This window comes from Nycticebus coucang, chromosome 4, assembly GCF_027406575.1.
Source record: "Nycticebus coucang isolate mNycCou1 chromosome 4, mNycCou1.pri, whole genome shotgun sequence".
NCBI classification, from domain to species: Eukaryota; Metazoa; Chordata; class Mammalia; order Primates; family Lorisidae; genus Nycticebus; species Nycticebus coucang.
Genome location: NC_069783.1, coordinates 137,797,556 through 137,812,515, shown reverse-complemented (window position 1 = coordinate 137,812,515; position 14,960 = coordinate 137,797,556). Strand labels below are relative to the sequence as shown.

Below are 14,960 nucleotides of genomic sequence, written 5' to 3'. Positions count from 1 at the left end.
CTCTCTGTCCTGGGGATGACCCTGTCTTTATATAAGCTCTGGGTTAATCATCAGCCTTAGGCAGATTGGGCGAGATATCAGAACCAACTCCTGGGCACCAGGACCTTTAAACCTCACCTGTGAAGTGCTGATATCCTGGCCCTTCAGCGGCCAGTGTTGGCCTAGGCAGAGTGTGAGAATGAGAGGTGAGTGGAGCTGGAACATACTCTACTTAGTAAAGTATCTCATGAAACCAATTTACAATTACACTTTCATATGAAAGATAAATCACAACTATAGCCCAGGATTGAAGGAAGGAAGAGGAGGGGGATGGAAGGGGAGAGGTTTGATGGAGGGACGGTAAATGGTGGGACCACACCTACGCTATGGTGCATATTGCAAGGGTACAATCTAATCTATTAAGTATAGAGTATAAATGTCTTAACACAATAATTAAGTAAATGAGGTGGAGGATATATTAACTAGTTCGACATAAGCATTCCAAATTGCAAATAAAATCAGCACATTCGACCCCATAAATGCATTAATGTATACAAGATCTATGTGGTTATGACTTAATAAGAAAAATGGTCAGAAATGGGTGAGAAGTGGAAGTGGAGGGTGGGAAGCTTAAGGAGGGTCTTTAAGGAGATCTGACCAGGTGAAGAGAGGATTAGGGAGAGATGGAGACGTGTTTAACCTTGTGCGGAACTGCCAGACTGCTCCCCTTGGCAGCTGTACCATTTCGCATTCCAACCATGATGCCTGGGAGGGCCAATTTCTTCACATCCTCTTCAATACTTGTCATTTTTTACTGTTTTATGCTATAGGCATGTTAGTAGGTATCAAGGGGGCATTACACTGCAGTTTTGATTTGCATTTCTAACACAATGACTAATATTGACCATTTATCAAGTGCTCATAGCCGTTTTATATCTTCTTGAAGAGATGAATATTCAAGTCCCTTTGCCCATTTTAAGATGTTTTGGTTGTTGAAATGTAGGATTTTTTTTTATGTATTCTGGTTATTAATCCCTCATCAATAGTTGATTTGCAAATATTTTATCCCATTCTGCGGGTTGCCTTTTCAGTCACTTGATAAGAGTCCTTTGATAGTTTTAAATTCTTTTTTTTTTTTTTTTTTTTTTTGTAGAGACTGAGTCTCACTATACTGCCCTTAGGTAGAGTACCGTGGCGTCACACGGCTCACAGCAACCTCTTAACTCTTGGGCTTACCCGATTCTCTTGCCTCAGCCTCCCGAGCAGCTGGGACTACAGGCGCCTGCCACAACGCCCGGCTATTTTTTGGTTGCAGTTTGGCCGGGGCTGGGTTTGAACCCGCCACCCTCGGCATATGGGGCTGGCGCCCTACTCACTGAGCCACAGGCGCCACCCTTAAATTCTTTTTTGTTTTGAGACCAAGTCTCACTCTGTTGTCCCAGGCTAGAGTGCTGTGGCGTCATAGCTCACAGTAACCTCAAACTCACTGGGCTCAAGTGGTCCTCTTGCCTCAGTCTCCCTAGTAGCAGGGACTACAGGCGCCTGCCATAACATCTGGCTAGTTTTTAAAAAAAATTTTATATTTTTAGTAGAGACAGGGTCTTGCTCTTGCTCAGGCTGGTCTTGAACTTCTAAGCACAAACAATCCACCTGCCTCAGCTTCCCAGAGTGTTAGGGTTACAAGCATGAGCCACTGCACCTGGCCAAAAGTTTTTAATTTTGATAAAGTCAAATTTATCTATTTTTTTCTTTTGTTGACTGTGATTTTAGTGTCATAGTTAAGAAATGAGTGCTAAGCCCAATGTCATGAAGCTCATCCCCTATGTTTTCTTCTAAGAGTTTTACACTATTAGCTCTCACATTTAGATCCTCCATCCATTTAGAGTTAATTTTTGTATGTCATGTTAGGTAATGTTTCAGCTTTATTCTTTTGCATGTCAATATGCAATTTTCTCAGTGATATTTGTTGAAATGACACAGAATCAACTTAATGTTGACTAGCAAACGCATGGATGAAGAAAATGTGGTATATACACAAAATTGAATATTGTTATTCTTTAAAAAGCAGGAAATTCTGCAATATGTGACAGCATGGATGAACCTTGAATACCTTATGTTAAATTCTTTCCTCCTTGAATGGTCTTGGCATCCTGTAGAAGATCTTTTGACCATATATGCAACGGTTTCTTTCTGGACTCTCTATTCTATCCCATGTGTCTATATATCTGCCCCTAAGGAAGTACCATACTGTTTTGATTACTGTGGCTTTGGAGAAATCAGAACTTGCAAGTCTTCCAGTTTTGGTTTTCTTTTTCAAGATTATTTTGGCAGTTCAGGGTCCTTTCAGATTTTATATGAATTTTAGGATGGGTCCTTCTATCTCTTCAAAAACCACTGTTAGAACTTTGATAGGAATTGCACTAAAAGTATAGATCACTTTAGGTAATATGGTATTGTCATTTTATTTATTTATTTATTTATTTTTTAATTAAATCATAGCTGTGCATGTTAGGAATCATGCTACCAGACCTCAGACTATACTACAAATCGATAGTGATCAAAACAGCATGGTACTGGCACAAAAACACAGAAGTAGATGTCTGGAACAGAATAGAGAACAAAGAGATGAATCCAGCTAATTACTGTTATTTAATCTTTGAGAAGCCAATTAAAAACATTCAATGGGGAAAAGATTCCCTATTTAACAAATGGTGCTGGGTGAACTGGCTGGCAACCTGTAGAAGACTGAAACTGGACCCACACCTTTCACCATTAACTAAGATAGAGTCTCACCGGATTAAAGATTTAAACCTAAGATGTGAAACTATAAGAATACTAGAAGAGGGTGCAGGTATTGTCATTTTAATAGTATTAAGTCTTTCAAGCCACAAGCATGTGGTGTCTTTCCATCTACTTATGTCTTCCTTAATTTCCTTTAGCAATGTTTTATAGTTTTCAGTTTACAAATATTTCCTCTCCTTGTTTAAGCTACTTCCTAAGCATTTTATTTTCTTTAATACTAATGTAAATAGAATTTTTTCTTAATTTTCCTTGTGAATTGTTCATTGCTTGCATATAGAAATACAACTGACTTTTGCATAAAGAATCTGTACACAGCAAATTTGATGGAATTCCTGTATTAGTGCTGAATGTTTTTTGGATGTAAATTTAAAATTTCTGCGTATAAGATCATGTCATTTGTGAATAGAGATAATTTTACTTCTTTTTCTGTCTAATTAGGATACCATTTTTTTTTATGACTTCTTAGATTAGTTTATTATAATCAACAATTTTTTGCCTATGACAGCAATTGTGGGGCATCATTTCTTCAGAGAACAGTGTATATATACACATACGTATGTATACATTTTGTATATCTTTGCTATTTTTTAATTTTTTTTAAATGCAGTGTGCTTGTGAACATATCTTTGTTCTTGTGATGGCTTTAAACTACTGATAAACCCAGGAGAACCTGACTTGGTAAAGTCATTTTACATAGTTTGAAGCTGGAAAAGCTTTGGGCCTTTTTTCAAGAGGTAACCTTGGTCATTTAGTGATCCAATGAAGTTTTCAAAATCAGCAACCTGAAGGTTTAGCTCTTTGGCAATCTGCCGAAGTTGATGAAGTTGAAATAAATTGTTATAAGTTCTTTCAGCAATGTTGTTGAGAGCAGAAATAAATCTTTTGGCTGCTGACCTGTTGCTCATTCCAGAACCATGCTGGGATCGCTCAAAATCTAGGTTCCCAAATTCATCAGAGTAAGTTCCTAGCATGCTATATTTCATAATTTCAACTATATCCTCAGCATCTTCTTTCATTGCTTCCTCTCTCAATTCCAACCTTGCTCGTGCCTCTGTTAGACGAATCAAAGATTCTAGCTGCCTAGTGGTGATTGGGGAGCTATTTAACCATTGACTCTGTTTCCGGAGCTCCAGGTAAAAGTCTTGAAGAAATTGTGCAGCTTCCGTGGATAGCCTTGGGTAGACATACTGCCGAGCATAGCCAATGTACTTTCTCAGCAGCTGGTGGGGAATGGGATCTATTATTTCTCCAGGAACCACCTTTAATCTTTCTGATAATGGTTTCTCAGAAATCACTTCAAGTATAGAAGTATTGGATTCTTGACTGCTCACATGAGGTACTGTAGCACTGCTAACAGTTGTTTGCTTTCCAGCTCTTATTGCAATCACGTGTTCAGAGAGTAGATGATCATGATGCTCATTTGGGGTGTCTAACAGAATGAAGACCAAATCAAATCTTGATAGTAGGGCACTCCCCATTTTCAAATTCTCAGAAACTATTTTTGCTTTATTGTAGTGTCCTCCGACTGGATTTGCAGCTGCAATAATGGAAGTTCTTGCAGGAAGGCTGCAAACCACACCAGCCTTAGCAAGACTAATACTTTGCTGTTCCATGGTTTCTAACAAAGCTTGATGTTGATTCCCCATCTTATCAAATTCATCTATTCCACAAATACCTTGATCACCAAGTACCAGGGCACCAGCTTCCAAAGCAAAATCCCCAGAGGAATTATCTTTTGAAAGAGTTACAGTCAGGCCAGAGGTGGTCGTGGTATTACCACACACATACACACCACGCGGAGCAACATTGCATACTGCCTGCAGCATCTGACTCTTTCCTAAGCCTGGATCTCCAACAACAAGGATGTGTGGGTCTCCTCGAATTGGAATTCTGTTTTTGTCATCTGCATATTTATGACTTCCTCCAAAGAGTGCTAAAGCCAAACCTGCTTTAACAAGTTCATGACCAAAAATGACAGGGCAAAGCGAGTTGACAATGAGTTTAAACAGGTTTTCTTCAGCCTGAATTTCCTGGATGGCATAGAGGTCTTTGAGGGAAAACTCCATCAATGTTCTGTGCTTACACCCATCCTCCGAAGCCTTTGTTTTCTGTCCTTTGCTATTGCAAATAGAATTTGCTTCAATGTACAAAAGGAACATGCACTTGTCATTCTTATTTCGAAAACCTTCTTCAGCATTTGAGACTTTGACAATTCCATTAATGGTCACTGTGTCCCCTGGGACACAGCTATCCACAAGATCATGAACAAGTTCACATTATATTGTTCGTGGAATTCGACCTGCTTCTCGTTGATCATCAGACATCATCTCCTGAATCTTAATCGACTGCCAGTCCAGCGTAACTGTGAGAGGAGAGCTGCGGAGAGCTGTGAAGGATCTCCCCCGACACGCAGGCACAGGACACTTTGTCGGAAAAGTGTATTTTCCATCTGGAAGAGAAACACTCTGAACTTCTCCACACACAGCACAAAGAAAACCCATCTTGGTGCAAAGAGGCTTTATATTACTGACACGAACCACTGTCCCCCTTAGAGCAATGTATTTTCCATAGTAATTTGCTCGGACATTTTTGAGCTGTGTCAAAGGCTCATAGTTGTATACCCTTGCATGAATGTGTGGCACATTTACCATTGTTTCTCCATCACTAGACAATCCTTCTTGGGCTTGTAATTCAGCTGCATGCCTTTCAAGATCCTTAGTTAATACCTGATGTATTGCCAAACCCATGCATGACAATGTTTCCTCAGGAGCATCTCTTAGTTCACTTGCTATACTTGGTATCAAGTTAGTTATTTCATCATCTTTTGTCAGTTCTTTAAAATCCACCAAAATACTTCCCTTTCTTTCTATTTCATCCTTGTCATATAAATCAATATGCCTTGTGAAAAATTTTTCAAATGCTTGAATCTTCTCAATGAAAGGAGAACTATCACTGTAAACTTCAGAGAAATAAAGCTTCCAGCCTTTATATGGTATGAATTTATCCAATGTTGACTGAAGTAGCAAAGACTGTGGGGTTTGTCCAGAATTATGTTTTCCTGTAGTTTTACTCAAGTTAGGTCTATGTTCTCTTTCTCTCCATTTTCCTGAAAAGTTCCTACCACTTCCTCTTTTCCAGCTTTGAAATCTTCCTCGTCCAAAACCTCTGCCTCTATGCTCTCCATTCATGTCTTAAGCTGAAGCCCAAGCTTGTTCCTAGGATACCATTTAATTATTTCTATTTCTTAATCATTCTGACTAGACTTCTATTATTTATTTATTTATTTATTAAATCATAGCTGTGTACATTAGTATGATCATGGGGCACCATACACTTGGTTCATAGACCGTTTGACATATTTTCATCACACTAGTTAACATAGCTTTCGTGGCATTTTCTTAGTTATTTTGCTAAGACGTTTACATTCCACATTTACTAGGATTCACATATTCCCTTGTAAGATGCACCGCAGGTGTAATCCCATTAATCCCCCTCCCTCCACCTCCCTCCCTCCTCCCTCCCCTCCCTTTCCCCCTTCTCCCTATTCTTAGGTTGTAACTGGGTTATAGCTTTCATGTGAAGGTCCTACATTAGTTTCATAATAAGGGTGAGTACATTGGGTACTTTTTCTTCCATTCTTGAGACACTTTACTAAGAAGAAAATGTTCCAGCTCCATCCATGTAAACATGAAAGAGGTAAACTGACTAGACTTCTAATACTATGTTGAATAGAGGCAGTGGGTTAATCTTCAAAAATATATAAGAAACCCCTACTACTTAATAGCAAAAATCCCCCTAATAACCAAATTAAATATGGGCTAAAGACTTGAGCACACATTTCTCCAAAAAAAGCATATAAAAGGCCAACAGGTATAGGAACAAATGTTCAACATCATTAATCCTTGGAGAAAATTCAAATCAAAACCACTATAAAGGCTCGGTGCCTATAGTACAGTGAGTAGGGCTCTGGCCACATACACCGAAACTGGCGGGTTTAAACCCGGCCTGTGCCTGCTAAACAACAATGAAAACTGCAACCAAAAAATAGCCAGGCGTTGTGGCGGTTGCCTATAGTCCAAGCTACTTGGGAGACTGAGGCAAGAGAATCGCTTAAGCCCAACAGTTTGAGGTTGCTGTGAGCTGTGACGCTACAGCACTCTACCGAGGGTGACATAGTGAGAGTCTGTCTCAAAAAAAAAAAAAATACCACTATAAAATATCACCTCATACCCAGTAGGATGGCTATTAACAAAAAACCCAAAAGGCTAGAAGAAGTAGCAGGGATGTGGAGAAATTGGAACACTTGTACACTGTTGGTGAGAGGGCAAAATGGCAGAGCTGCTCCAGAAAACAGTATGAGGCTTCCTCAAAAACTAAAAAATTAAACTATAAAATGATCTGGCAATTTCATTTATCCAAAAGAATTGGAATTAGCATCGTAAAGAGATATATTGTGCCCCATGGTCATGAGTACTATTCACAGCAGTTAAGATACAGAAACCACTTACTGTCAATCAGCAGGTGCATGGCTAAAAAAAAAAAAAAAAAAAAAAAATGGTACATATGTGTAATGGAATAGTATTATTCCTTTAAAAAGCAAGAAATTCTGCAACACTTAACAATGTGAATGAATCTTGAGGACATTATGCTAAATGAAATAAGCCAGTCACAGACAGACAAATATTGCATAATTCCACTTATATGAGTTGTCTAAAATGGTCAAAGACACAGAATCAATGAATGAAATGGGAGTCACTGGGGCAGGAAGGGGGGAAAGGGAAGTGGGGAACTGTAATCGGCAGGCGTAAAGTTTTAAATAAGCAAGACGAATAAGTTCTAGAGATCTTTGTGGAAAATTTAAGGAGAGGAAATCTTGGGAACACCCATGGGTGACAGGATTGTACTGTGCACTTAAAAATTTAAATGAAGTATCCAGAAAAACAAAAAATAAATATTGCACGCTCGTTTTATGTTATTGATATCACACATTGCAATTTTACGTATCGTGTAGGTAGATACTCATGTAGATTTATAATTATTTGTTTTTTAAAAACTATTTTCTTCTTTCTTGATATCATAATTCTTATTTCTTAGTAACTGAAACTAGACTTGACTATACTAACTATACTTGTCACTTGATTCAAGTCCTAATTGTTGGGCATTCCTCATGCTCTGCCCCAACCCCCCCACTCATTCACTCTCTCATGTTCCTGAGAGTTATTAGAGCACAAGAGAGATCACGGCCAAATACATGATGTCTCTTCTTGGAGAGAAATTTGTTCCTAAATACAGATTCTTGGATAGGCATCCTCAGCTATTTGGCTTGGCCTGCAGACATCTCCTAACATTTCCTCTCCTCTCACTCACTCCATTCTCAGAAATCCTAAATCTCTCATGTCTCTGGCCCTTGGCTAAGGTTTCTACTTCTATCCAGCTATTTTCATTTTCCTGTACTCTCATCTCAACTTGTCTTTTTACAAACTTTTACTCTTCTTCCTTGATACACCCTCCCTGACAACCCCTGATAGCTTTGAGGCGTTCCATCCTCTGGAATCCACTTAGATGGTGCTCACGCCGCACATTTAGAGCTTGTCACGTGGAATATCACTGTGTGTGTGTGTGCGCGCGCGCAGGCATGCATGTGTGCATCCGTGTGATTGGTTTCTCTCATACATCATGGTGCCATGTCTTATTCATCTTTTCTTCCCTTGCCTCTAGAATAGTTTTTACACAGCATTAATTATTTTTGATGCATTCGTCTTTTAAATTCTGTAGAAAATAAAAAGTGGAATTACAAACCAGAATGATGGCAATGGTGATTTTTATGTCTGTGTGATATCTGCGTGCATAGATTTATAAAAAAAAGTGAGCTAGCTGGGAGTGGTGGCTCATGCCTGTAATCCTAGCTCTCCAGAAGGCTGAGGCAGGGGGACTGCTTGAGCTCAGGAGTTCGAGACTAGCCCGAGCAAGAATGAGATCCCATCTCTACTAAAAATAGAAACACTAGCCCAGCCCTGTGGCAGGCATTTGTAGTCCCAGCTACTCAGGAGGCTGAGGCAAGAGGATTGCTTGAGCCTAAGAGTTTGAGGTTGCTGTGAGTTATGATGCCACCATACTCTATCCAGGGTGACAGAGTGAGACACTGTCTCAAAAGAAAAAAAAAGCTGCCCAGCATGGAGAGAGGGTTCCCCAACTGCTTTCATTGACCCCTCAGAAGTGGCCAGGGATGAGTCCACCCCTGGAGACAGCTGTGAAGTCTGAGATCGAGGCAGCCTGCACTGGAGGGGAAATGAATAGATAAAGGCAGAAGAGGATGGAGAAGCCCCCAGCCAGCTCCATCTCTCCTTCTCCCTGCACCACCTGCTTTACTCCCTGAAGATCTTGCACAGGACTTAGTTGCTCCGGTCCTTCCCTTGCCCTGGGCACCACCAGTGCTCTCACCTTCAGTTAAGTCCAGCCTCTGTGCCTTTCCATCTCAGACCAGGATTGAGTCTTCTCCAGATGGGATCCACTCTCACAGTCTTTACCTGAGGGAAGCTGCCACATATTTAACATCTTATTTACCTAAGGATCTTTCTCACACAGGGCTTGTGTCTCTGCAATGAAGTTGCACCTGGTAAGCCCAGACATCTTTGAAAACTCAGACTGGAGACTGGGCATGGTGACGCATCCCAGCACTTTGGGAGGATCATTTGAGGTCAGGAGTTCCATATAAATTGGGACAACATAGCAAGACCCTGCCTCTACAAAAAGCAAACAAATTAGCCCACACAGTGGTGCACACCTGTAGTCCCACCTACTCAGGTGGCTGAGGCAGGATGATCCCTTGACTCCAGGGGTTCAAGGTTGCAGTGAGCTATTGATTGGGCCACTGCAATCTAGCCTGAGTGACAGAACAAAACCCTGTGTTAAAGAAAACCAAAAACAGTGAAGCAAACAAAGAAAAACAAGCTCAGATGGAGTCTTGGTCCTCCCCTGCTTAAAATGCTCTATCAACGGACTATCCTTTGCCTATAATGCCCTGCACAGACATCTAAATGGTCAAAGCATGACAGCCAAATGGAAGAGAATTTCCTACAGAAATAAAGGAGAGTTCTTTAAGAACTGACATTGAATTAATCACAAGAATGATCACATTTTTATAATGGAAAATAAATTTCCATATTATCAAAGCTAAAAAATAATGGTCACAGTGGCTTCAAAAATGTCATGTTCATTCTTAGAATGCTTACCATTTCCTTTATTTTTTCAAATAAAGCTTTCAACTAGTTTGTGGGAATAAAAAAACATGTAATTGACTATTTTATGATTTGCTAATTCTAAGTTCAGCGACTTTGTCAAACATCTATTAATTCTAACAATTTTTTCTTAGATCCTTTTGTGCCTGGGGCTTGGGTACTAGCAATAACAATGAGAATCTTATTCCTTTTCTTCTGGTCCTTGGGTATATATACATTTTCTCACTGTAACCTGCAAACCACTATTGTACAGAGTTGATGGGGTGCATCTGGTGGAAAGGCAGCCAAGTTGGAAAGGTTTTAAGCTTCTTTTTAAAAAGATAACATAAACTGGCATTTGGCCTAGTAATTCTACCCCTAGGAATTTGCCCAGGAGAAATGAAAACATATGTTCTCAAAAAAGACTTTTACATGCATTAACTCAGGAGTATTATTCATTATACTCGTAGACAAAAGTGGAAACAATGCTTGTGTGTGTCAACTGGTGAAAGAATAAACAAATGTGGTATATCTACGCAATGGAGTCTGAGTAATGAAAAAAAGCAAAAACACCCCACAGATACATACTGCAATATGATGAAGTTCAAAAACATTATGTTAAAGAAATAAAATTCCATGAAGGAAGTTCTTGGGTGATGGATATGTTTTTAAACTGAATCATGATGTCTGTTTACTAAAATAATTGAATTTTACACACTTACAATTGATTAATATTACGTCAAGACCATACCTCAATAGAGAAATTAAAAATAGTGATTTTTAAAAATAAAATCATAGCTTGTGTACATTAATGCAATCATGGGTTACAATGTGCTGATTTTATATACAATTTGAAATATTTTTATCTAACTGGTTAACATAGCCTTCACGGCATTTTCTTAGTTATTGTGTTAAGACATTTATATTCTACATTTAGTAAATTTCATGTGTACCCTTGTAAGATGCACCGTAGGTGTGGTCCCACCAAAAATAGTGATTTTGTATCCCAAAATCACTGCTAGACTCCTTGATCACTTCTAAGAGCTTATAGTTGAGTCCCTGGGGCTTTCCAGGTGTAAGATCATGTTGTCTGCAAAGAGCAAGAGTTTGACCTCTTCTGTTCCCATTTGAATACCCTTGATCTCCTTCTCTTGCCTGATTGTGATGGCTAAGACTTCCAGTACTATGCTGAATAGCAGTGCTGACAGTGGGCATCCCTGTCTAGTTCCACATCTGAGTGGAAATGCTTTCAATTTTACTGCATTCAATATGATATTGGCTATGAGTTTGCTGTAGATGGCCTCTATCAGTTTAAGAAATGTCCCGTCTAAGCTCATTCTAATCATGAAATGATGTTAGATATTATCAGAAGCCTTTTCTGCTTCAATTGATAGAATCATATGGTCTTGGATTTTATTTATGTGGTGTATTATATTTATAGATTTACATATATTGAATGAAACTTGTAACCCTGGGATAAAACCAAATTAATCATGGTGCATAACTTTTTTGATGTGTCCTTGGTAATTTGGTATCATGCATATGCTTATCTCATTTTAATTATGCCCTTAAGACAACGACTACAATGTCTAAGTTATTTAATGATGTTAAGAATAGTCTTCGTAATTGCTAAGTCATGGAAGAAGCCCAAGTGCCCATCTACCCATGAACGGATTAATAAATTGTGGTATATGTACACCATGGACTATTATGCAGCCTTAAAAAAGATGGAGACTTTACCTCTTTCATGTTTTCATGGATGGAGCTGGAACATATTCTTCTTAGTAAAGTATCTCAAGAATTGAAGAAAAAGTATCCAATGTACTCAGCTCTACTATGAAACCAATATATAATCAACCACACTTCCATATGAAAGCTATAACCCGACTACAGCCCAAGATAAAGAGGGAAGAAGAGGAGGAGGGGAGGGGAGAGATTGTGGGGAGGGAGGGTAATTGGTGGGACCACACCTATGGTGCATTTTACAAGGGTAGATGTCAAAGCTACTAAGTGTACAGTATAAATGCCTTAACACAATAATTAAGAAAGTGCAGTGAAGACTATGTTAACCAGTTTGTTGTAAGTATTTCCAATTGTATATAAAACCAGCACATTGTACCCCATAAATGCATTAATGTATATAGCTATGATTTAGTAAAAAAAAATTGAAAACGTAAAAAAAGAATAGTTGTCTTATAAATTTATGTCTAGTGTAATCCCATTCTTTTTTGTTGTATTTACTGAGTTTTTAGAATAATATTGATATGCCTTTTAATTTCTAAAAGAGGTGAATTATATTTACTGTATAAACAGAAGAAATGTTTATTGCATCCCCAATGTTAACCCATCATTGCATTTTAAAGGGAAACTCTTATTAGTCAGAATGTATAGTATTTTTATATTTCACAGAATTCCATTTTCTATTTCTTAAAATCTGTATGGTCAATAAAACTTGCAATTATATTTCTTTATTATTTTGGTATCATGGTTTTGTATGCCACTTAAATTAGTTGTGGTGTGTACACTATTATTTTTAGTAGAAAGTGTGGTGTCTATTTATATGTTCACAAAATAGAATTTGTCACCATGAGTGTATATGTGAGTCGTATTCCTCAATTGTTTTAATTATTCATTCCATGTCTTCAGCAACTCTGAGATTAATTAAGGTTTTGGCCTGAAGTTGGATCAGGAACTTAGCCCCTTTGCAGAATGACTGCAGTTGTAGGTAACTAATTCCATTTTACAAATTTGTATTAATTGAACAAATGTCAGCTTAGTGCTTGCGACGTGGGCAGAAAAGTGCAGGGTGAGGTTGTAGAAGGCTCCCTTGAGAATTTAGTATCCTTGCATTTTTAATGACTCAAATAATGTAAAACTGTACAAGGCCCTTGGTCGGTTGTTTACACACGTTAACCAAAGGGCTTCCTGTCCTTCATTCTCACAGTGATCATTATCTTCTGGGGTACTGCTTTTTTTTTTTTTTTTTTTTTTTGTCAAGCAGTAAGTGATAACTCCAAGTCATAAGAAAATATTATGAGTTTGTTTTGCAGAAGGAATAAATGACTTTGAGCTCAGAGATCAGTTACCCATGCTTAGAAGTCTGTTTGCTCAGGATGCCATCAGAGACTGAAGAAACCCAGACTTCACCTTTGGCCACCTGGGACCCCTTCCTTCCTTCCCACATACAACCTCCCCACCTCATCTCTACCACAGGACAGGTCTCAGAGATCTGCTCTCCTGTCTTCTCATTTTGCCTAAATTGAATAAAATGTTATCTCCAAGCACTGGTGTCACGGTGTTTTGCTTTAGCTGCTCCATTGAGTACATGAGCCAGAATGAGGTCTTTGGTGTGCGTGTGAGGGGGGCTGGGAAACAGGACAGTTAGCCTAGGAAGGAGGGCAGAGCCTCTGCTGAGCTGTTACTGATGCCTCCTATCTTATATTCCAGCAAAAACCTCCAGCTGTAGGCTGGAAAAGTTTTTGAGAAATAATTTCAGGCATGCTGTGCATAAAGGAGAAAATAATGCTGGTGAGAGAGGTGCTGAGGATGACTGTGGGGAAAGACAGCTGTGATGAGACCTTCCACAGGGAGCATCTCAGAGCTGTGTTGAGATCTCACCTGCTCAGTGATCATAGTTTTAGCAGAAGATGCAACTCAGTGATGTAGGTCTGGGACACCAAACAACATTTAATGAATGGTAGTGACAAGTCAAAATAAGCGGCTGAGGCAAAAAAAATCTCAATCAATGGAGGTTTATTGAGCCAACGTTGAGGACATGCTCAGGAAAACACAAGCCACAGACAAATCTGTAGCTATTTTTCTGAAGGGGAATTTGGAAGTTTTGGTATTTAAGGGGGAATAGGGTGTACAGAAAGGAAAAAAGGAGTAGGGCATCAGTGGGAAGTGAGACAAAATATTTAGACATTCTTTTGAGATTCAAGAAAAGCTACATTTTACATAAGATAAGGCAACTGTTAGAAAAGGGGAGTGAAGGAAGCATCAATTCTGTAGATGTCCCCAGGTAGATGGAAGGATGTTTGATCCTGTCTTGTCTCTGTTCTGCACCTGGGAATATAAATTTGCAATTAAATATTAGTGTGGAATCAAGCAGAGCTAGACCTAGCCTGAAGACTTAAAGTTATAATTTGCATGTTCTTGCTTACAGGAGACCTTCAAGAATTTCCCTGATGAATAATCTGTAGGGTTGGCCCTTTCCAGGTGGTGCCTTGCCCTTTGCAGAAGAGTGGGGAGGTGATAAAGAGATTATTTTCTCAGTAGCACCACACACATGTCCCAAGACCCTTACATGAATAACAGCATTTATCCTCAAAAATTCAAAATCACCCCTTGAGAATGGTGATCTAACTCTATCAGAAGTCATTTAGAGACGAGGACACGGACCCAGAGATGTTGATCCTGCCTTGGGTCACAGGGTTTCAGTGGCAGAGCTGGGAACTGAGCATGCTATATAGATTCAAATTCTACACACTCCTCTCTGTAAAGGACTGTCCTCGGTTCTCTGTACCTTGAGAGCCTTAGTCCTCTGGCCTGTTTAACAGGTACTTAAAGAACATGCAGGGTGACCAGGAGAGAAAAAACTTTATATCCCGCACAGGTCTTAATTATCTTTGGGAAGATACACATACAAAAGCCACATAAGGATAACATCAGCTAATATGAAATCTATAAAACACCTTGTGCATAGCTCTCATCAGGAAGGTCTTGGGAGGCTTTCTGGAGCAGGTGCTGACTGAGCTCCATCCGCAGGATGCATCCAGAGGGAGCAGACTAGAGCCTAGGTGATGGCTATTGGGGGTAGGTGGAATATTTCCTGCGGAGAGAGCAGCATATGGACAAAATTAGGAGGTGAAAAAGACAGTTTGAGGAAGAGGAGCTGGGAGGTCAGTGTGACTGGATCGTCTTTCAATCAGTAAACAACTTATAATTAACCAAGATAACTAT

General features: G+C 39.2%; 2 protein-coding genes across 2 annotated transcripts; both read right to left on the bottom strand.

Moving 5' to 3' along the window:
- Positions 1-3,470: 3,470 nt before the first annotated feature.
- Positions 3,471-4,940, bottom strand: LOC128584797 (DNA helicase MCM8-like). The gene has a single exon (XM_053589953.1). The coding sequence runs from the start codon at positions 4,938-4,940 to the stop codon at positions 3,471-3,473; it is 1,470 nt and encodes a 489-aa protein (XP_053445928.1).
- Positions 4,941-5,057: 117 nt separating this feature from the next.
- LOC128584798 (DNA helicase MCM8-like) lies at positions 5,058-5,969 on the bottom strand. The gene has a single exon (XM_053589955.1). The coding sequence runs from the start codon at positions 5,967-5,969 to the stop codon at positions 5,058-5,060; it is 912 nt and encodes a 303-aa protein (XP_053445930.1).
- Positions 5,970-14,960: the final 8,991 nt, after the last annotated feature.